The following is a 24,576-nucleotide window of genomic DNA, read 5'->3' as shown; positions in this document are numbered from 1 at the left end:
ACCTGTTAACAACTCCGAAAAGAAACTCTGTGTTTGAGACCAAGGCTTGGTCTAATTTGTTCACTTGTTTTTCAGGAGGTGCAATCATTTCTTTCAACAGAGCAAGTACTCGGATGAAGTTTAAAAGTTACAGACGTGGATTCTACTCACATATCTTGTTTCTTTTTCTATATAAAAATATGTTATATTGGCAGAAATAGCTTCACATCAAACGATCCTGTCCAATTTATGGGAATTACAGTATTCAAATTACATGAGGATACTTACAGTTCATCTAAGAGCTCATATACATAGATGTTGTCTAAAGCAATTCTAAGCAATACATTCTAACAGTAAGAATTTCAGATATATAGATTTATTTCATTATCTCTCATTAATATAAAATCTGACACTGACTGTATGTTAACCTACCTTTGCCCAGATGGCTGCTGAAAGTCCCAGTACAGGACTGACTGCTAGTATTACAAGGGTTAATTTCCATCCTCTTATGAGACCAACAATAAATCCTGTTACAAATGTTGTTACTGCTTGAACGAGCAATCCAATTTTGTCACCTATTCCTTCATTAATCTTGGAGACATCACTGAAAAACAAATTATATACAGACAGGTAGGAAAATGTAAAAAACACAAGAAAACTTTTCAGGTTCATTACATATGCATCTGTGTAGAAGACAATCTTTGCCATTCAATTACTTCCAAACAACAGTTTGCTTCAGGATAGAGTGCTATATAGTGCGGTCAAGGAAATTTTTGTATTTCTTGTGAAAATGTAATGCTATAAACCCGTTTTTGTCTGAAAAGATTGAAATTCTGCTTACAGTGCAAAGTTACTCTCATTTTCTTAATTCCAAATTTTTGATCTGTTTGGAAACTATGGGATATCTGGAAAGAAAAGCTAAAGCCTTTCACGTAGGCAAAGCGAAAGGAATAGCTTGTCACGCAGTTAAAGCTGTTCACACCGCTAGGGTCAGTTGGCACTTTTGTTCAATCCCCAGTGTGCACAGAAATGAACTGTTTTCTCTTCATGGGGGTAATCTCATAGGCTGGGCTTTAGTCATCTTCAGAGTTCAAGGGAACTTATCGAAATGCTTTTCTCATATCCTTGGGACAGTCCAGTATCAGAAGTATCAGAAGTTCAGTCTCTGAGACTCTCCATTAGAAAACCTGAAAACTTCATTTCACAATGAAATAATTCAATTTCATTTCACAGTGAAATTTCATTTCACAATGAAATAATTATATTTAAAAATAAAAAAAAGAAATTTGGAAGTCATACTTGTTTAATAAGATAAAATAACATTGGGAAAGGCATGGTATACTTACTCTAGAAGACGAGTGTTTAGTTCTCCCACATCATTTACATCAAACCATCCAATTTCCTGTCTCATAATTGCATGAAAAAATTTTTCTCTAATTTTTTTTATTTGACGGCCTGCTGCTAGCGTCCAAAATGAAGTTTGGATATAAGCAGCAAGAAGAACACCAGCTGCTATTCCAGAATAGTAGTATGCATATCTGAAAGAAAAAAAAGCAGGAATCTCTGACATTAGTTTTAATTGCCTCACTAGCCTGTATTTAGCTTGATGTCTACTTCTTCAGTTTCAGAACTAAAACAGAGTTTATATGTTTATACTACAGTTTATACTTCTCTGTACAACTTGCCAAGTTTCCTATAAGTACTATTTATTATCAGTTTTAAGATATGCGATAAATTAAACAGAGCTATTGTTAGACAGGAATTACTTTTTCTTTTTGTCAATATAGTATATATTTTCTCATAAGAATATTTTAGAACTATATTTTAGATTTTCACTTAAATGTGTAATTTCGAAAAACTTTACAACATTTTTGTTTTAACACATATAGACAGACCTAACCATATACACCTATATTCACAAACACATCACACAACACGCTTGTCTATATAAATATATAAATATATAAATGCCATTAGATCAAAAATTCTTCTGCTCTCTCTTTTACTCATAACTGATATTTTACTTTTAAATTAATTCAGCTTTGTGCCACAAGCAGGGTGTCAAATCAAAACCAATAAGTGTGTGAACCAGTATATTTCTCAAACTGGAACAGAATTAGAGTCACAGTTTTAAACTATTCAAACAGAATCAAATCAGATTTGATTTGATTGAGAATTGACATGAGAACCAGTTACAGGTGAGCTTAAACCAGAACTAAACCAGAAAAATGTTACTGAACTGATTCCATTCGTGACCATGAACATGACCAAAAATAGTGGCTAAATATTTGTAGTGTATATTTCATGTAATTGTAAGACTACTTCATCTATATAAAAGTAAATAATTAGAAAAAAGCTTTAAACCTCTTAGGACTTTCACTCACATGCAGTAAGTTATACATACTGATTCTTTAGAACTGTAGCATGAAACTTGTCAAGAGCAAATTGCAGAAATCTGTGTGCAAATGCTCCGCTCAAAAAAAGAAGAGAATGGCTTTATAGATGAAACTTTTCAAATTTTAATCCAGTCTTTTTTTGTGGCTAAGATACCATACAGTTTAGTATGGTAGACTTTGGAACTATACTCGTTATGAAATTAACTTTATCTAAACTGTTTAATAAAAACGATGGTTTTTATCGCTGGTTAGTTGAATATTGACATTGACCATCTTCAGCTCCATTAAAACTCTACAGAGAAACTACCAAACTAAAACCAAGGGCACTGCTTCAAAACTCAGCAGTAATTACTTTAGACATTTACTTTATGATGTTACATCACTTCAAAGAATATTTTATGCTTAGACTTTGTTTCATGACTAATTGTATCAAAACGGATTGGTCTCTCTGCCCGATTCCATGCTGATGAAATATATTCTGTAAATACACTGCTGAAACTTAACAGAGTGAATGCTCATTGCACTGCAAAATAACGACTCTTTTTGTCTTGAGAAACAGTTGGTTTTTAGGCAAACTGTTGTCTGAGTAACAAACACAACCAAGTTCACATGTATAGTTCAGTATTTGAACATACCTGTGTGAGAACTTTGCCCTTGTAAACAGTTTTTATTATTATGTGACCTGCTGGCAGATGTTCTTAGAGAAACAGGGTGTGGGAAAAGAGAATCTATTCCTGTGCTGCTAATAAGTACTATATTCCTCATTCAGCAATTTGTTTCTGAAGAGAAACTCAGGCTGCTTTTTACTCATACTCGTACTTTCAGAGTTAATGTCTAAAAGACAAGGTAGCATACATGATGTTAATAAAAGATCTCCCTCAAACAGACTGTCTCTTAGGGTCTGGAGAACAGGCAGTTCTCAACATTCAGATGTTGATGTAGATCTATATTCACATTTACACTTGCTTTGTGTCAGTTTGTCTGTTTTCCTGTACACTGTAAGCAGCAGTGACTTCTAGACAATAGCCCACTGAGGACAATGGGAGGATTCCTATTGTTTTTAGTTGAGATGATATGATATGAGTTTAGAGATTAAAAGAATCCCAAACCATTAATTAAAAGTAGTTCTGGTTGGGTGTTGCTCTAAAAGACTTATAAATGACACACTGATTTACACACTACTCATGCTATAAGCGTCAGTAATACCTTGTGTAATTCTAGTACGTCCTGCTCTTAAAATACAGGCTAGATATGCTTGAGTAGGGGAAAAAAAAAGAAAATATGTTGATTTAAAAGCTGTGTAACTTCACCCATGCACAAACTATTTTGTTCTGCAATTTTGCCTTCAATTTTGTTTTCAAATCACTGGGCACAAGTAAATTCTACTGAAGGTGTGTATGCATTACTTTCATTCGTGTCAGAGACTAACTGACAGAAACGCTGCAGAAGAAAGACACTCTGTGCGTCCATAATATCTTACAAAACATCATTGCCAACTCCCTGCCAGTTCATTCTCATTACGTATGAGTTCTTAATTTCTAAGTAACAGCATTTTCCTACCTAGCTTTGCTCATTTATTTTAGGGTAAAGAACTTTTTTTGGGTGTAAACAGATATTTTTTTAATTAGAAACTTAACTACTTAATCTAAATGATCTATAAGTTTGAAGTCCACTGTTACCAGAAATCATAATGCACTTCAGCATAAAACAGCAAGAGTTACTACAGCAAATGCCTTATCTCTGGAGGGAAGGGATGCCATCCAGAGGGACCTGGACAGGCTTGAGAGATGGGCCTGTGCAGTTGGATGGGGCTTTGAGCAACCTGGTCTAGTGGAAGGTGTCCCTGCCCATGGCAGGAGAGTTGGAACTAGGTGATCTTTAAGGTCCCTTCCAACCCAAACCATTCTATGATTCTATGATTTCCTCCTTCTCTTCAGAAAAGACAATTGCCTTGAAGACCACATCAGCATTCCTGAGATTTCATATGTTTTTCAATACCTAACGGGGAACAGACTTCAACCTGAAGAAAAGAAGCTGAAGTGGTACAAGAAAATGCACATGAACTTTAGAAATCCTGCATAAGCTGAGTCCATGGACAGTGGTTAATAAAGCCCTTTAACAAAACACATCTATTGACAGCTAATTTGCCCTTTTCTTTATGAAGCTTTGTAGCAGAAGCACCTGCTGACTATCATCTTCTGCTGTTGCCAGCTCTAGAATGCTATATTTAAGGTTGCATAAAATCTATCTCTGTATTTTCTGTAGTCCAGATAATATGATTGAACTTGATGCTTTGGCAGGAAAGTAGGTACTATCCGTCAATTTTAATTCTGCTTTTTATCAGTGAATCATCATAGCTCAAGGAATCAATGGATAATAATTAACATAATTTTTTACATAACAACTACTTTTTATAAACTCAGAGGAAGAGGAGGAAGAAGGAAGGGAGTGCAGATGGCATTTGGATACAGAGCACCCCTGAAAAGGGAGTGGGATCTGTGAGAGCAAGAGATTACAGGGAAATTGTTGGGAATGGCTGGGGATGTTCAAGAATCCTCCCAATGCCTCCAAAAATCTCATAAGCAGATCTTTAGTTACATACATTATTCAAACAACCACTGCTTTTATGTTGTTTAAAGTACGCAAAACACCTGTGGGAGAAAAATGGCTTGACTAGAAATGTGTGTCTACATTATAAAAGAAGAAGAAATATCAGTTTCTAATTACCTTGTCATATCTTCTTCCAGCTTGACAAGATCAAAAGTGAAATTTGCTGCAGAAAGGAACAAAAGAGTAAATACTTTTAACAGAGCAAGTTTTAACAAATTTGTTTTCCTGCATGCTGTTAAGCAAATTTTGAGTTGCTACAACTCTTTTTGAATCAAGTTGATTTTAATGAAAGGAGGAGTGTGATGATTTCAGGCTTCTACCTATTCAAAAACAACTATTATACTAATATAAGGGTAGTCATAACTCCACCAACTACAAAACTACATCAGTGTAACTTGAGATTAAAAGGTCTTCCTGAGCATTCATTAAATGCTCAGTTTGGTTTTTTTCTTTCTGAAAACATAGGGCATTTGTATAATGTCAAAACCTATAAATAGTACAGGCCTAGACATTAACATCAAATCAGTACTGTAGATAGCTTAATATATTATGAAAACATTGGTTATAATGTTGGTATTGGACTTAAAATTTTATTCCCCCACATGCGAACATAGTGATAAATGTTTTGAGACTACAGCTGCAGCTTTTTGCATTTGCACCATAAAAATCTGACCAATATATTGTACTTGCGAAGGAGTAAATAATAAATTATTTGTTCTCATAAAGGCAGCATGCCCATGATCCTGCCTTATAGCAGCATAATAAGAGAAAAAATGGATACAGGACAGAACACAGTCACATTTGTTATTTTTTCTGTATCACTATAGACACTTATTAAAATGTTTAATAAAATTTTATTAGATAATATTTCAGGCAAAAAAACCTGTTCACAAGTTTAACATCGAATGTATGAATCCAGAGGACAATGTAATATGGTCTAACTGTGAGTTGATACCAAAGTGACAGTATCACTCCTCCCTCTTGTATCCAGCAGTGCATGCCTGCCCTCCTTTGTGTTTGATTTCATACTTCTGATTTAGCAAATGAGGCTATTCAACAAATTGACCCAAGAGAAAATAATTACTTTTATTTTCGGTAGCAAATTTTCTGTTTGATCTACTACTGATCTGATTCATCTTGTGGACTGTAATTGCCAGACTTGATGCAAGGGAATCAACAGGAACTCATGCTGAGGAGATGGGAGATGCCTTTCCCTATTTATCATATTTAAACATGACTTGTTGAATGTGCATTGTAGCAGATAATTTGAAAAAATTAGAAGTCTACTCATGCAGACACTAAGAATTAGGAGCAAAAAAAATTCCATAGTGTATCTGTATTACAGCAAACACAAGAGCTGCTAATTTGCATAACAGTATAGTAGGTAGTTGGGGTTTCTGACATCAATATCTCATGTCAAGATTCTTGAATCTCTCTGTCTGTTTTGCAAATACAAGCCATTGTTCTCTTCATAGCAGATATATTCTTACCTGTATGATTTTTGTCTCCAAAATTAACAAAGCTATCAGTCATATCACCAAAAATTATCATCGCAACTGGTAGACTGCTTCCATGGGCTATTGCCAGGAGAGTGCCTAGTATCATTAGTAATTTATCCGACCAATTGGAGTAACGAAACTGTGAGTGAGAAGAGAAATTGATTCTAACTGTGATATTAGAATGCTAACACGCTATGTCTACAAAGAGAAAGTCAAGAAAAAGCTATCATCAACTGTACAACTTGTGTCACAAAACTACAACTTTATTTGATTAGAAATTCCGTTTACGAAACAATTTAAATGTATAATCATATAATGAATAAATCATTCTAATATAAGCACATCTATACTATAAACTCTCAAAACCAGAGAAGTGTACTATTTTAATGAATCAATATCTGCGCATGTGTAAGACAGGCTATGTGAAAAGAAGGCATAAGGAATTTTCCCTCTTAAAGTTTTCTATTTAAAGTTCAAATTATGAAAATTTTAATGACATTGTGATAAATAGAGCAATAGTTACTTTTACTGTAAATTCACTATTATGCAATCAGAAATCTGTTCCTAATGTACCATAGAAATTATCAAAACGTACTGAAATTCTAAATACCTCTTGCCATTGAACTTAATAAAGTTTGAGCTCATCTGTTACGAAATCATTGGTTTTATTCTGTACTGTAAAATACCAAGTTTACTGTTGTAAATTGTAGTGGTATGAGGTAACAATAAAAGTGCAAGCTGATATAGCAAATCAGAAAAATTGGGCATTGGCCAGCATCATGGGGTATAGTTTTATTTCTGCTATTTGCCATATCATTGCTGTACTTTATGCACACTAAACCTACAAAATATAAAACATTTCAGTATTACTAAAGGAGGACCTAGGATTTACTTTGATTAAATATTAACAGATTGTGTTGTTTTAAAATTCCCAGTAAATTAAAAATTTCTGGAATTTAAAGTATGTTTTAGTACACATTTTTTAATTATAAGTTTCATCAGTGCCATGGCATTGCCCTGTACTGCTGACTCAGGTAACTGAATAATGATTAATGGGGCTAACTAGTGTGATTAGTACCTGACTCAGGTAAATTAGAGTACAAGACCACATATAATCTTAGATATATGGATGCCCTTTTCATTGTGACAAAAGAAATGACAGAACATGGAAATCCCTACCTTTCACAAACAAAAATCTAGTATAGGTGGTTTTAGCATGGTAATTTACTAAAGGAAGACTTCTAAGAATCCAGTAATAAGACAGCTTCTTTAATAAAAGTACATCCACAAAAAGAACTGCTTGATTGCTATACTATATCCAATATTCTGTAGTATCAAACTATTTGGTAGAGACAAGACCATATATGCAGTACTGTAACATAATTTCAACCATTTTTTGCATATGCTTTGAAATGTGCGTGTCTGAATATATATTTACACATATATAGAGAATAAATCTTACCAATGTAAATGGGCTGACCATCTTAGCCTTTTCTGCTTTCTTCTTCTTTTCCTTGCTTAAAAGGTATGATAGTTTTAATGCATTTAAAAAGTGACAACATTTCACAGAAATAGTAATGCAATGTATTAATGAAGTTCAATTATAATATAATTATGAAATAATTTTTACAGGAAACAATTTTGTGTAAAATGAATATTATTTATTGAGCTTTCTTAGGATGTTTTTCTTTAAAACTTCAGGTATATAAATAGCATCAGGTCCTGATTGCTAGAAATTTAAGTCAAGCTCTTCCCAGTTCATCCCCCTCAAGGGTGCAACAACACCAGCAAGGGGTGATGGTTCCACTATCTGATCAGGGAAGCTGTGAACTGAAGCAGTATATAGCTTTCAAAAGGGCAAAGAGGAAGATAACTTATAAAATCAAATTTTTGCACATGGGGGATGGGGAATAAATAAAATGTTCAACGTATGTAAAATATTGATTCCTTGCCATACTAAATATTTTAAGATAATTTTTAGCTGATGACATAATTGTATCCAAAATGTCTATTCCAACATCACGTCTATCGTATTTTAGAACTGGTTTTCAATAAGCTGCAGTCAATACTGTGGACACTTAGTCCTTAAAAGAAAAAGATAAAAGGTCCTTCTGCACCAAACAAATGTGTCAATCAATGCTACATTCAAGTTGATACAACACTTTTGGTTATTAGGCTTTCCTGATAAAATAAAGTAAAATAAAAAATGAAATTAAACAAAATATAAAATTACATCTAAAATAAGATAATGTAATCTTCTAGGCTTCAATACAGAACATGTTGACAACATTTAAGAACACTTACTGATTTTCTTTGGATTCATGACCCTGGCTGGATGCAGTGATCTCATGACTATTTCCATCTGCAGCATGCTTTTGCTTGTTTTCATCCTCAGAACGCATTTTAAATTTATTTAAGATAGCTCCCTGTAAAATAATATTTGACTGAGAAATATACAACCATTAAGCCAAGGACAGTAATCTCAATGACCATTTGTTTGAAAGAAAAATATAGATACGTATTAAAATAGATAACATTATTAGTGTCATATACTGCAAGTGAATCCTCATAATGGGCAAGTATAATCATGTTAAAACAAGTCCAGATGTTTGCTTACAAACACCTACATTTTGTATTTGTACCTGTTTGATAAGTGTGGGTCCTTCATTTAATTTCATTTGAATGATACACGCACTATGTTTTCTCTAATTCAGCACAGATATACAAAATAAATGAGAAAGCAGATGTTTGTTTAAAAGAAGTTATTTTGAATTTTCCTGATTTTAGTTATCAGTGAATTTTATAAAATATCTATTTTTAAAAAAATGTATTGACTTACCGTGAAGGTTGTTCTTGGTTTACGTCTAGTTCTCTGAAAGGTTATTCAAAAATCGGCAGAATTAATATGGTTAAGGACAGGCAGCATGATTGGACTTTGTTCTTATGTAAAACAGAGATGATGAGCAGCTTTCTCTTTGTTTTGTTTTTTTTTTCCCACTCCCGTTGCCTCGCCTACTTTGGAGAGTAAAGCGTGTGCACTTTGGACTCTGCCTCCCTTTTCCTAAAGGGAATATATACCAAAAAAAGTCCTAAAATAAATGTTTATTTCATTGTCACTTGGGAAACCAAGCCTGAATAGACTATTTTTCCACCAGGAAAAGTTGCCTTTATCTACTGTTGGCTTAATTACGCCCCTTAAAACTCCCTGTAATTCCTCTTTACCTTATTAGAGCTCGTGCTGAATGCTCGTAGTAACTGTTACACGTAGGGATGAGTCCATTCTTGAATACACAGTGAGAATGAAACCAAGTAACACAAAAGGAGTGTTTTACTCTTTTGCTTCTCCCTTCTTCTAAGTCTAATCCAGAAAAACACGACCCATCTAGCCTGAAAGAAAACAGGACTTTACTACAGTGCATATCGTTTCTCATTTGAGTAACTGCAGAACAGCAAGATTAGTTTCAGACTCATTTCAGAAATGGTTTGGAAATAGCTATAGTCAGCAGAACTCTGCTCAGTTAGTATCCTTCTGATTTTTCCAATGTATGTTCAGATTCTAAATTGTTTGAATTTATTTTATTGTGAAATGTATTGGTTTTATCATTATCTGTAGGCATTAATTCAATGAAAATAATAACAAATATTTAAACCATTTAAAATAAATTATTTGTACTTCTTAACTATCATTTCAATGTATAAACTAGATAAGTTCAACACCTTTACAGAGGTAAAATTTATGAAAAGTTAAATAAAAATCCTTGTCCTAGAAGATAAGTAGATTTACATGAATTCCTCTGTAGGTCTTCTATCACTTTACTTAAACAAAAATGTCTTAACCTGATAATTAACCAGAAGAGATAATTTTTGTTCCTTTTAGTCATGCTTACCTGTATTCTCAAAATTTTGATAAAACTGAGTACATTTACGATGTTTCAGAATACAAGAAGTCTTATCAGAGTGAGGATTACTTTAGAAAGGGTAGTTTACCATTTTCAGTCAAGCAAAATAAGAAGGATTAGTAGTATAAGTATTATCTGTTTATGAGAAGTCATCCTGAGATGTTTGTAGAGACTTCCATCCACAGCAGTTAATGGGAATACTTCTGGGTTTTAGCTTGTGTGCCTAAGTGTTTTGCTGGACTAGATCTTAATGGACTGCTATAATTTCAGGTAAAGTCTGTTCATCAATTTACTTCAGTGGGAAATGAATAAAGCTGAATGAGACTGTTCGTAACTGTTTCACCTTAAAGGGAAAATGGATGAAACTACAAGATCTGTCACAATGTTCTGTTAGTTCACTGCAATGTCTCAATGCTATTGCAGCACAATCATGATAATAAAGTGAAATAGAAATAAATCAGAATATCAATTTATACTAGAGTTTCTATTGCCTGCATAGAGTAGTGCAAAGAAAACGAGGCTGTTTTATAGCCGGTCTTATCATACTACAGCTGAACCAACTAAACTGATATTAAAAAAGTGGGAAAATTGAGACAGTACAGAATTTTACATCTACTTAGTAAGCTACAAAAGTCATAAACTCAGGGTTTAAAAAATACTTTCTGTCTTCCCTTAGATCAGTTATTTGGTTATATCAACAGCTTCTCCCCAGCTTTAGAAGCATAACTAGTTGAAACTTCACCACAAAAGATGAGCGCCCTATTTTTCAAATGCCTTTTTCTGCCATTCCAGAAGCTGAGCTATGATCAGTTAGTTCATAAAATATTAAGATATTTGCACATATAGGAGAGGGTAAATTTAGAGAAATAAATGCATGGAAGCAGTCTGGGATAATTAATAGTGAGTTACAATACAGAATGATCTGTGTTACCTAACTTAACTGCAGTCCAAAAATTATGTTATAATCATGCAAAATACAACTTAAACACTTCTGTGAAGAACAGAGCTATACTGATGAGTGAATGGTCTTTAAGAGCAATGTCTTAGAGAACAATTTAAGATTTGTCATAGATTGTTACAGTACAATCTCTCATTGCAGCAGAGCACCCAAGAGAGAGGATTCAGACCATGCATCAAGTAGGAGAAAGGAATTAATTGTGCCTTAGTCTACAGCATTACTGTCTCTCCAGAATATTTCAAGGGACCTAATGGTCATCCTTCAAAAATGCAGGGAGTTCTTACGCTCAAAATTGTAAAAAAAGATGTGTGAATATAATCCAGTAGCTGTGAAACAATGTCAGGTAAAAGGCAACTGGCTACTACCTTAATAAAGAGAGGGCTGAGTAAGCCTTATGAATATTTATATTTTCACATAGAAAAGATATCTGACAACAAACGTCCTCATAGAAGTAATGATATCCAGGAGGTATTTTCTGTCTTGAATTAAACAATTTCCATGAAGGGAAATGGACCATAGAAGCAGATAGCCAACAGGTGCAATGAACTTGTGAGCAATTGCAATTTTTTAAGTGAAACTAGATGTTTTCCTCATGTATAGGCTTTAATTTAGACAAGGTCAACTCTCCTGATCCTATGAGCCACTTTCCAGAATTTTCAACTGGCTAAAATCTCTTAAAACATACAACTCAATAGAGGTAGCTATTTATCATTGTGTTCATAGAGTCCCCCAGATCCACTGTGGGATAGGGCTGAGATGGATGTGCAGCAGATTTTTGGACAATTCAGGTACATGATTCTATGATTCCATGATTCTATGAACCTATGAACCTTATCAGCCATTTTTTACTTGCTTGTACAACAAGGGATTTGAATTGTCCAGCCGCTCCCGTATCAGCAGATCCCTCCTGCTTCTGATCATAAGATAACAAACTGGTTTGGGAGAGAATTTTGAATAGTTTATGAGCCTTAAATAACTCAAAGGTCATAGACTGGTCATCTCTGTATAAATCCATCTGCTGTGGGAAATTTTGTGACAAGTAGAAGGAGGAAAAGAAAGGTTTTATTTCTTATTGGACTTTTGAGCAGAGGACACTCCACTTTCAAGATGTTCAGAATATCTTTACTTTGCATTAAGTCAACATCCATTTGATACACACAATGTCTAGATGAAACTTCATGCCTCAGGGCTTCAGCCTATAGAATTAAAAAGAAATGATGACATCAGATAAAGATTGGTTAAAGCTGGGGGTAAGATACTGATTTAACCAACTCATGTTGAGACAATCTCACCCCTAAATCACACGCTGGTTCCATGTATTATTTTTTTTTATCTGATACAGGCCAGCAAAGCGGATGACCAATTGACACATGATATCTGTCCTGGTTTGAGGATAAACAGCTACACGGAAAGTTTAATATAACTTTGACATCAGACTCAAAACATTGTGAAATGATGGCATGATACCTTCAAAAATTTTTTAACAATATCAATAAAAAACAACCTTTTTTTTTAAGCTTATCAATGAAAATAGCAAATAAGACAAGAAACTCATGCAAATACTTCAAAGACTTTATATATTATAACCAGAGAAAAGGACACAAACTGTTTTTTTCTTTTATTTAGTTTGAAGATGGACAGTTGAATCTTCCAGTAAACTCCAGGTAGGCAAAATGGTGGAGAGGGTCCCAGGAACCCTGTAGTGATTCCTCAATTACATTAAGCCCTAACATAAGTTAGAACAACTGTGAACAAGGTCTGATTTGTGGTAGTCTGGGAACTCCTGCTCCATTTTAGCAGCCTCTTTCCTGTTAATCAGTGCTGGAAAAGAATACTACTTTGTGCAGGAAATTTGCCAACTTGGCCACCATTCTATCAACAAGAATTGTCCTATATGAAAAGAATTATCATACAGTCAGAAAATGACAGTTTTGTGTTCCTTGAACTGTGCTGTATGCTCAGCCTCATGATACTATCTACAGGAATTGCTAGACAACTTATTTGAGCTGAACTAAGCATGAGGCCAAGTTATTACAAGCATCAAGCTTCTGTTTGTGTTTAAAAAGAAAGTCTACTCTGAAAAGAATGTTTTAATGGTATTATAAAGGTCCACTTTTATTGTCCGGTGATTTGATTTGGAGTTAATTTATTTATTCTAGTAAGGAGGACCGTCACAAACTGAAGAAATGTCACTATCTTCCTATTAGTGTCAGTTTTCAGCTTCACAAACTTAGTCTTATTTCTGAAAGATTCAAATTTTTTTGGATTATAATTAACCAACAACAGAAAATTCAGACAAACCTACAGCTCACTTTGGGAGATATTTCTTCTATATGGAAAACGGCCTTCTTGGTGTTTATTTATCACTGAAGTGACTTGATGATGTGTGGGGAGATAATATTTTTCATAATCGCTGCTTGTAGTATAGTTGCATTTTAAATGGGATTCTTACTACAGTTATAACAGAAAAATGTATTTAATCGGAGTGGTATTTACAGTTGTCTTAGATTTAGTAAGATTTCTTGAACTATTTAAAGCAGGATTAAAAAGTTCCATCTTTCTAGAGCATGAGCAGATGTTTTCACCCTCAGCACATCTAGAAAAACAGATGCCTTTTGAATCTGGAAAAATAAGATATATTAATTCAAATAAATATAGTATAGAACATTAGGGATTTAAAAGTGGTCAGGACTTTACTTCACAGTTTACTGCATTTAATATGCTATATGAAAAATGATGGAAAAACAATCAAGTAATTTTTTGTGCAGGTGGAAAACATTTTTCTCTATTGAAGTTGAATAAAGCATGTATTATTCCAGACACATCCAATTTTTTTTCCCTGATAATTTTTTTAGCCAGTGATACACCTTGTAACATTGCAACAATACAAGTAACCAAGGAACTTAAATGAATTTTAATCCTTCCCTCACTTTGATTGGACAGCTTTTGCCATGCACAAAGAGCCTTTGTAAGCTGAATATACACAACTTAAAAGTATTCAGCAGTTACTGATTAGTTACTACAGAAAAAAGATAACTTGAATTAATGAAATACTAAACTGAGCTTGAGTACGCTCAGTGCCCTAAATAAGAAACAGAAAAAGTCTTTGCTGGCCAGGAAGTTCTCAGTGAGGTGGGATAGGGCTGGTTTGTAATGTCCCTGGAATGGATCCTCGGTGTGACTGAATTGCCATCTTCCAAATCCCTGCTTTTTCCTTAGGATTTTATTCCTTTTCATGATGAAGTTTTTCCTCTTGAACCCTTGAATTGCTGCCTAGCTCCATCTCAAGGCCCTTACCTCTGTCTGCAATTTTAACTCTCTTTCCTTCCAATTTTAACTCTCTTAACTCCACTCTATCAACTTTTTTGGAATTCTTGCTCAGAATTTAGCAATTTCCTCACAAGTCTCAGAGAGAGTTATGCAGTTGTGCCTTAGATCAGAGGCAGCTGAACTCCTGAGGAGGAAGGGAAGGAATTTACAAACTCAAGTAACTACATACTAAATATAGAAAAGTATTACTATTATATCCTATATAGAAAGCAAAGCGATTCATATAGACTTTTTCCCTTCTACAGTACTATTCAAAAATGTATTTTATAAATACTTGCATTCTGTTCCATACAATTTGTGAAATGTCTAGATTATCCAGGAAATTCTGAGAATAAAAACATGTTATTCAGCTTCTGCCTACTAATACTAAATGTCAAAGTTTTATTTATTTCTCTATTCTACAGTTACAGTTCATCATATCCCTTACAAATCACAAAAATGAGGAGTGGAAGAGACCTCAGAAGATCATCCCATCCATTTTCCTTCCTCCAGATCAGATAGGCTATTCCATCTGTCTGTTCTTGACAGATGTTTGAGTTCTGTTACTCCATGGGTAGTTTCCAAAATCAAAGATGGAGATTTTCAGATTATCTGAACTGTTAGGAAGTTTTTCTGATGTCTAACCTGAATTGCCCTTGATACAAGTTAGACCTGTTACCCCTTTCCTATACAGAGCAAATATGAAGAACGACTTCTTCCATTCCCCTTTGCAGTACTTTTGAAATTTTAATACTGCTTTCACAAGTGTTGTCTGTCCTCTCTAAACAAAAAAAACCCACTTCCTATAACCCCTCTGGACAGAGTTTGTGCTACTGATCTTTGACATTGCTGTCCTCTGGGCTCAAACTGTTTCAACGGGGTTTTTGGTTCTTTTGGGGTTTTTTTTGAGGAAAGTAGCCCGAAACTGGGGTTTATTTCAAAAATGGGCAAATATTTTTAATTTCTTTAACTAACTTGACTTCTTTGTGCTGTAGCAGGATGGAAGTATAGTTACTTTTTTACTTAATCTTGTGTATTGGATTTTGTCACTGTAGTGAAATGACTAAAAATAATGACTTCATTCAGTTCATCTCATAAGAGATTGGTTATGGCACTATGACCGTGTTCTTCTGCATGTAAGTCTTTGACCAGCGTCACATTGCTTTGTTTCTTTTTGAGGTTTACTGTAAAACAAATGTTTGTGTACTGTAAGGTAAATGTGGTTCCACAGGCAATTTGATTCAGTGCAGATACACTTGTTCAGAAGCTCCAAACCTTTTAAATAGCCATATCGATAGACACTAGACATAATGTTTCCTCTTACCAACCACTTCTGCTTCCACAAACATACTGCCACGTGCCACAGCTCTGTCTGCTTTACATGCCACAATGCCAACGCATCACTGACAACAATCCAGGTAGATCCACCAGGAAGATTCCAGTTACAATATCAAGATTTTCCCTCTGTTAGAATAATTTGTTTGATTTCTTTTAGGGGAAAAAAAAAAAAGTGTGGCTTATATTTGATACAGAAAAAAGTTTTCTTTACAGAGACACAGAAATGCCCAAGACGCGTAACTTATTCTGGTTTCTAGTCTCCAGGAATTATCATAAATCTGTTCTCACACTACCAAACAGATTGAGTCTTTTACAAGCCACAGGCTCTCAAGTCACTAGTGAGCACAACTCAAGTTGCCTCATCATTGGCCAAACATCACTCAAAGGGGGACAGCTGCATAGCCTTTAGTTGTCAACTTTTGATAGCTGATCTGCTTTATCCTATACGTTTCAGGCTCTTTAAAGGATAGAAAAGTTGTCTTCCCAAATCAGTGAAACATTCTCTCTCATTCACAACTCTGCTATGTAAAAATCTAAATGAGTGCCAGTTCTATAAAAACTCCTAAAATACATTTCTTAACTGTTTTATCTTCACAGCAACTACCTCATATATTTATTAAGCAGCCACCATAGGGTACTGTATTATAGTGTTTGATAAAACTTCATTAATATGTATACTAAAATAATATTATTATTTTACTTAAACTTATACCAGTATTCTAGACTAAAAATAATTTTTCACCTATTCAAAATACCATTTTTCTCTGTTCTTTCTTTTCAGTCGAAACTCACTCCAGTTCTGACAGGCTAGCACATCATAAGATCATTAAAATGTATTCTGATTCAAACAAGGTTAATTGCTGTACTTCCACATATTATTTGTATCAAGGGCAAAACAACCTTTTCCCATACATTTCCCACTGAAACTTGAACTTATTAGACTTCTGCCTTGCAAATCCAAATGCCCTTTTTTTTCTTGATTATTTCTTACTCATTTCTAAGCATAAACTTTGTATAAAAGTGACATACCATATTAAACAGCAACATGATCAATGAAATTTAAGAAGTGCTAAGAACAGCCAAACTCATGGAGTAATGTTAGTAAACAAAGCCCTTCCTGCCCAATAAACAGCAGAAAGAACCAATAAAAAGTATTTAACTAATCACCAAGCCTCAGGGGTCTTCCCCAATGCTTTCTCCCCTTCCCTGTGTGGACTGTGAAATCGCAACATGATTTCTTGTCTACTTCCCAGACAGAATGGAGTTAAAAGCTGTAAGTCAGAGCCAGAAGGACTAGGGGGTGGCTCCACAAAAAGTTGATGTTCAAAGGGACCCCTGAACCACAAGTGCTCCAGCACCATCAGAGCTAATTGAAGAAACACAGTGATCTCTGCTCATATTCCAATTTCCTCACCCTTTGCACTCTGAATTTCCACCTTTCTGACTCAACCCTGAGTCACTACCTCTGCCCAGTTTACATTCTGCTTGCACACAACACATGAACTTGTGTGAAGGTCATGACACTAAATGTAGTTCCTTAATTTCATCTTACAGTCAGCAACAAATAATAAATGATTAACAGCCATCCTGACTGAACAAAGTATTCAGAGCAGTCCATGTTCACTGACAGCACGTGAATTTGTCAGCATGGAACAACGTTCAAGGAAGCAACTCCCATAAGCTCATTTGAGGACTTAGTCAAACTGAGATACCCACTACTGTAAGAAAAGGCTTCTATCCCTTGTATTCAGTGTCTGCACCTGGCACACTAGGAATGTTGTTCCAGTAGAAACTAGAGATCCTAAGGATCCACAGGCTGCCCCTGTGGGCAAGGTATGCTTACTAAATACTACAGGGATTCCTCAATGAGAGCAACCTCTGTGGTTCCTTCTGTAGTCAATACTACGACGCAGACCTGAATTTAGAAAATGCATCTGTTTTAAACTACCTCTGGTGAGTATCTTGGGAGTTGGTGGCATGCAAGAAAAGCTTTTTATCTAACTACTAGAGGAAATGACCTGGTAGTGATTCCATGTCATAGGCCATTTGCAGAAAACGTTATAGCATTTTCCATGGTGACCGGGGACAGATACATTGCTGGGTTATCCTACATCCTAAAGAAGACAGATGATTTCTCCAGTGATCACTTATGGCTGCCAATCAGTTCATGAAGAGGTCCATTGAGTCGGCAGTTACAAGCAGGTGTTACCAGAACAAGGCCAAGTTCTAAACCCAAAACTGATTCCACAGTATAGCGCCCATGAGGGAAGAGAACATATCTGCCTAGGTTATTCATCTTGGCATAGTAGTGGCTTATTCTGTTAATAGTAAACTGAGTAAACTGATCCCCTCCCAACAGATCACATGGATACAGATAAGGATTTGATTGTCATGCCATATCAGATGAGTTTTATATTAGTGTTAAACCATGATATGAAATAGAGGAAAACAATAATGACATTGTTCACCTATAAAAATCACCTTTCTTTTTCATGTGTATTTATATGAATATATCTGGAAAAAGAAAGGGATGAACAACAGAAAAAAGAAATATGTATATATATGTGTGTGTATATATATATCTTCAATACCAGTAAAATATGAATAGAAATAATGTCAAATGTTATCAAAACCCTCTGTTATGCATCAACTTTGATCTAGATGATGATAAAAAGTCAGAATTTTGTCTCTCTCTTGATCTGGGTATACAATACTAGTCTAATGGTGTTTAAGAGTAGGTCCTCATTTTCTTGTTGATAGGTCTACCTTATAATTTTTGCAGTGAACTGTTTACTAACTTGAAGACTGATCCTGAAAACTATTCTGTAGATGGATTTTTGCACACTCATAGAGCCCTTTTACTTCAATAGTAGTCACCCAGCACACAACTGTCAACTATACACAATGAATTTGTTAACATTTCTCTATCCAGAATAAAACAGGGATATATGAGAAACTCAGTCCTCAATTATCCTGAAAATTCACATTAATGTGAGAGCAAAATAGGCTTCTATGATCCAGTTACACAGTTACAACCAAAACAGTGGTAAAAACAGAACTCACAGCTCTGGCTACTCCTGCTTTGTTGTGTTGCTCCTAAAACTTGGGAAATTATAAGAAAAGGAACTGACCTGACTGCAGAGCAAGCAAGAATAATTCCTTAAACCCTGAGGCCACTGAATTCAGAAATTTGTAAAATGGGGCTTGCAGGCACTGAGGATTATCTTTCCTCAACCAGTAAAGATTGCACAGCCCTTAAACACAGCTTTAGAGTGGAGTATGACTATCAGCTACATTGCAGAAAGAATGTCCTCTTAGAAATTTAGTAGATAGATGTCTCAGAACAGTTATCTGAGCACTGAAAGGAGATTTGGCTAGCAGGTTACTCCACCAGAACAACGCTATGAGAAAAATGTGAGATCATATGCATCTTGGAAAAATTGTTGGGATTGACATCCAAAGAAGTATCTGCTTGAGTTAATAGACCAGAGTGCCTTTAAAGTAGCAGTGGTACAAAGGTTAAGTTAGCAAGAGTAATTTTTGGAACCTATGAATCAAGCAGAAATACAATGTGAGGAACTACAAATTCAACTTCAACCAATGGTCAAGGTTATGATGGTAAGAAGGAACGCAGGGAAATTTCAGTCCTGTGGATCTGAGAGAAGGTCTGTACACACTGTAATTTTCAGAAATATGGTCATAAAGGACCCACAGCCTTCATTTAAAAATAAAGATCAAAAGGAACAGAAAAAGGAAAACAGTCCCTAGTGTGGGTTTATCTCATTGTGTAAAAAGAGGTGGTAACAGTAACTGCAAAAGATCCTTGGAGAACGTGATAAAAACTCCCTTTAGGGAACACCAGTGGGACTGCAGGAAAGCAACATGGTAAAATTTGAGAAAAAGAGGCAAAGACATGAGAAAATAGAATAGAATCCATACGTTCCCTACTGGCTTCTTTTGTTAAGTTAATGAAAAAAGATGATGAGGAGGAACGAAAACTAGAGAACCTACCAGGTGCCTCTCAGTGAAGTCCTCAGGCATCATCCCTCCCTCTCAATAACTAAGACTAGGGACACTCTGCTGTCTACCTGCCCCTGATCTAGTGGCAAAATTACAATATAACCAATGCAAATGGCCAGTAACAGTATTATTGCTGGGTGGTCAGGGAAAGAACATTAACTACCACGAGTGCTATGATGTTAATTGATAACACAGAGTCAATAAATACTCTTCAATGAGTATTTGCTACAGTTGGAAGTCAAGAAAGTGGAAAAATTATAAAACTTGTATTATATGTATGAAAGGATGTTCAAGCGCCTGTACTAAGATCTCTGCCTGCAGTTTAATAGCTGCCAAGTTCAGGAGTTCCTTCTAAATGTAGGAATGGGAGGATCCCTCTTATAAACACCAGGGAATTATTGGCACAGCCTTGCTGAAACAAAATGGATTAGCTGCAGATTTTGCTACGGATGTTTGTGGAATTGGGGCTAACCAGTAGGAGGTGAGGGTGGAGTGATTCCTGCAAGTCATTGATGCTTTGTTACTAAGAATCCGGAGGAAGCAAAACAGTGGATATTTGGGTAACAGAATTTCCTCAAATTTTTTGTGTCTGTAAGTTACAATGTGAAAAAATAGAAGTTGTGTATTAATTGAAGGTCCAGATCTTCCTTCCCAAAAAACCAGTATCAACACCCACAAGAAGCAGAGGATGGACGTCAACCCACCATCAACAAGTTTACTGGAAAGCAAGATCCTACTACAGAGACCTATAATTTTAACATCCCATTTTGTCCAGGGTTAAAAGCAAAGAAAGATGCCTAAAAGTGGATTTTTTACACTTAAATAAGGTAGCCACGTCTCAGGTTGTTTGTGGTGGAAGGATGCCTGAAATTCTTTTAGCACTAAGAATATCTCACTGATCTTTTGTTATTGACTTAGGTAATGCTTTCTTTGAGATTCCACTAGGAGAGCAAAGATGGTAAAAACAGCATTTACCTGTGAGGGAAAGTAATAGTTTTATCCATGTACCTCAAGACTTTTAGATCAAATGTATCAAATGTGGATGAAATTACATGAAATGGGTTATGTCATATCATATGTGGATGATGTGTTGGTACACGGAAAAATGGAACTGAAAGTCCAGGAATATACCCAAGAAATAATCAGCATTACTCAAAACACAGGCTCTAAAGCTAATCATGATGAAACTCAGTTGGTACAATCTGAAGCTAAATATTCAGAAATAGTTTGAGGTCAGGAAGGGAGAGGGATGCTGGGATCATCAAAGGGTAGAACTGACAATGAGAGCCTGTGACCTCACAGTAATAATTGTATTAGATTTGCTTTTGGAATTGCTTATATTTTTTCTAAGAATATCCTTACATTTGCAGAAATCAGTAAGCCTCTAATCAAATTAGTGAAGAAATCTCACAAACAAGAACAAAAAGACCAGAAAGAAGCAAAACTGCACTAGTTCAAACCCCGGCCATTAGATTAGATTCTTGTAAGCTGTTTCATGTTCAGCTGGCCACAACCAATCTAGACCTTGGGACTGTGCTATTTCAAGAACACAGAAACAAGATGCAAGTTACAGCCTTTGTTTTGAGAGTCTTAAGATCATTGGGAAAGAACTGTATTCCATATTAAAAACCAGGTTTAGCATTGACATAGGCAACGAGCTTTGGGAATACATCACTAGAGGCTGTTTTGCAGTAGTACATACCACACGTACTCCACTGAAGTACCTAATCAGTGGAAAAGTACAAACTGGATACGTATCAAACCCTAGGTTAGCTGGACAGACATTGGCTTTTATAAACTAAGAGCTTTCTGTAGAAGATGACAAGATTTTATCACCAGCCCTATATGGCTTTTAACCACTGGAACAGAACGTAAGTGCCCTTTACCTGTTTATGTGTCTCTTACCAGATGAAAGCTCCGTTGCTGACTTTGTGCCACAGGATTTTCAGTGTGGTTCACAGATGGGTCCACTTTTCACCAAAAGGATGGAAAGTCCTCTATTAGATATGCTGTAACCCCTGTGAAAATTAGAGAGCTGCCTGCTTTCACTCTGCACAAGCAGCAGAGCTACAAGATCTGCTAACAATGTTAAAAGAGGAACCTGTAGGAAATGATCTGGCTTTGTACATAGTTTCAGACCGGATGTATCTGGCTTTTAACTATTTGGCAACCAACACAGAATAAAGATGACCTAAAAACACAGAATGGAAATCTGGTAGCCTATCAATCACAGAAAGGAAATCCTGAACATAGTTTAAAAAAAGCGGAGCGGGAAAAAATACGCAGGTCATGTAAAAGCATACAAAAAGGAAAAATACAGAAGTAGCAGTATCGGAATAGTCAAGCAGATGCCCTTGCCAAGGTTGTGGTGGTCTCAGTAGACTTAACATTTGAAGAAGCACCCATTTTGAAAACAAAACAAAGAAAATCATACAAAGAAGGTATTAAAGACCTAGCCACTTTACAACATGGAAATGAGAAAATTGAGGGGTGATTGCTATAGAAGCTAGTAGACAGATGAAGCATAGAGAATGTGATGTGGCCAGATAACAAACACTTGCAGATGGAGAGTACTATATACCCTTCAAGTAGAGTTGTTTCAATAGCTACACAAACAAGACCATGTAGGGGTTGCTTGAATGCAAAAGGGAGTATTAGAAGATAGCTGGTTGGCCAAATGTGAAGACAGATGGGTACACAATTGCTTAACTTATGCTGTGGTGAATATCCCCACTAAGAGAGAAATAACAAAACATTAGAGAGTTCACAAACCACAGGCTAGGATACAAACAGACTACACTAGGTGACCTGTACTTTCACCTTAATCCCGCCTACCATACAAAGTGGGATTGTTTGCTAATACTAGACCCACTGACAAAATGGGTTGAGGTAATTACAGTAAAGAAAGCTACAGCCAAGTCTACCACAGTGAAGGCATTTAATGTTGTGTTTTCCAGATGGGATTTAAACCAATAAATTGATTTATAGAATAGAATAGAATAGAATAGAATAGAATAGAACAGAATCATTTAGGTTGGAAAAGACCCTTGGGATCATCGAGTCCAACCATCAACCCCACTCTGCAAAGGTCTCCCCTACACCATATCCCCTAACACCACATCTAAACGAGTCTTAAGCACATTCAGGGATGGTGACTCCACCACCTCCCTGGGCAGCCTATTCCAGTGTCTGACCACTCTTTCTGTGAAGAATTTTTTCCTAATGTCCAGCCTAAACCTACCCTGCTGCAGCTTGAACCCATTCCCTCTTGTTCTGTCGCTAATTACCTGTGAGAAGAGACCAGCACCAACCTCTCTATAATGTCCTTTCAAGTAGTTGTAGAGAGTGATGAGGTCTCCCCTCAGCCTTCTCTTCCTCAAACTAAACAGTCACAGCTCCTTCAATCTCTCCTCAGAAGATTTATTCTCCAGGCCCTTCGCCAGCTTCGTGGCCCTCCTCTGCACTTGCTCCAGCACCTCGATATCTCTCTCGTATTGAGGTGCCCAGAACTGGACACAATACTCAAGGTGTGGCCTCACCAGTGCTGAGTACAGGGGGACAATCACCTCCCTCCTTCTGCTGGTCACACTATTTCTAATACAAGCCAGGATGCCATTGGCTTTCTTGGCCACCTGGGCACACTGCTGGCTCATATTCAGCCGCTTGTCAATTAGAACCCCCAGGTCCTTTTCTGCCAGGCAGCTCTCCAGCCACACTTCCCCAAGCCTGTAGCGATGCATGGGGTTGTTGTGGCCTAAGTGCAGGACGACCTGGCACTTGGCCTTGTTGAAGCTCATTCCATTAGCGTTGGCCCATCGATCCAATCTATCCAAGTCTCTCTGTAGTGCCTCCCTATCCTCATGCACATCAACGCTCCCGCTTAACTTGGTGTCAGCTGCAAACTTGCTGATGATACACTCTATGTCCTTATCAAGATCATCAATAAAGACATTAAACAGAAATGGTCCCAACACTGAGCCCTGAGGAACACCACTTGTGACCGGCCGCCAGCTGGATTTAACTCCGTTGACCACCACTCTTTGGGACCATTCATCCAGCCAGTGCTTGATCCAGCAGATCGTATGCTCATCCAGGCCATGAGCAGCCAGTTTTTCCATGAGAATTCTGTGGGCAACAGTGTCAAATGCTTTTCGAAAGTCTAGGTAGATAATACCCACAGCCTTTCCCTCGTCCAGTAATTGGGTCATCTTGTCATATAAGGGGATCAGGTTCATCAGGCAGGACCTGCCTTTCATAAACCCATGCTGACTAGGCCTGATCCCCTGGTTGTCCATTATATGACCTGTAATGGCACTCAAGATGATCTGCTCCATGACCTTCCCTGGTACCGAGGTCAGACTGACAGGTCTATAGTTTCCCGGATCCTCCTTTCTGCCTTTCTTGTAGATGGGTGCTACATTTGCTACCTTCCAGTCCATTGGGACCTCCCCAGTTAGCCATGACTTCAGGTAAATAACACAAAGTGGCTTGGCAAGCATGTCTGCCAACTCTTTCAGCACTCTTGGATGTAACCCATCCGGTCCCATAGACTTGTGTGCATCCAAGCA

General features: G+C 36.3%; 1 protein-coding gene across 13 annotated transcripts in view; it reads right to left on the bottom strand.

Moving 5' to 3' along the window:
- ABCB1 (ATP binding cassette subfamily B member 1) overlaps positions 1-24,576 on the bottom strand; it is a 63,524-nt gene that overhangs the window by 34,060 nt on the left and 4,888 nt on the right. For 2 of the 13 annotated variants that reach the window (XM_054191548.1, XM_054191535.1), the window contains exons 1-9: positions 21,914-22,125; positions 9,707-9,871; positions 9,324-9,545; positions 8,789-8,910; positions 7,947-8,001; positions 6,476-6,623; positions 5,103-5,148; positions 1,326-1,517; positions 412-583 (exon numbers count right to left, since the gene is read on the bottom strand). In XM_054191548.1, coding sequence (XP_054047523.1) covers positions 412-583; positions 1,326-1,517; positions 5,103-5,148; positions 6,476-6,623; positions 7,947-8,001; positions 8,789-8,886 — 711 coding nt within the window. In that variant the 5' untranslated portion in view covers positions 8,887-8,910; positions 9,324-9,545; positions 9,707-9,871; positions 21,914-22,125. Of the gene's footprint in view, positions 1-411; positions 584-1,325; positions 1,518-5,102; positions 5,149-6,475; positions 6,624-7,946; positions 8,002-8,788; positions 8,911-9,323; positions 9,546-9,706; positions 9,872-15,974; positions 16,139-21,894; positions 22,126-24,576 lie in introns of those variants that run through there. The other 11 variants (XM_054191536.1, XM_054191539.1, XM_054191538.1 and 8 more) reach the window with 10 other exon arrangements.

This window comes from Rissa tridactyla, chromosome 2, assembly GCF_028500815.1.
Source record: "Rissa tridactyla isolate bRisTri1 chromosome 2, bRisTri1.patW.cur.20221130, whole genome shotgun sequence".
Lineage (NCBI taxonomy): Eukaryota > Metazoa > Chordata > Aves > Charadriiformes > Laridae > Rissa > Rissa tridactyla.
Note: the sequence above shows the minus strand (reverse complement) of the source record. Positions and strands in the feature narration are given on the sequence as shown.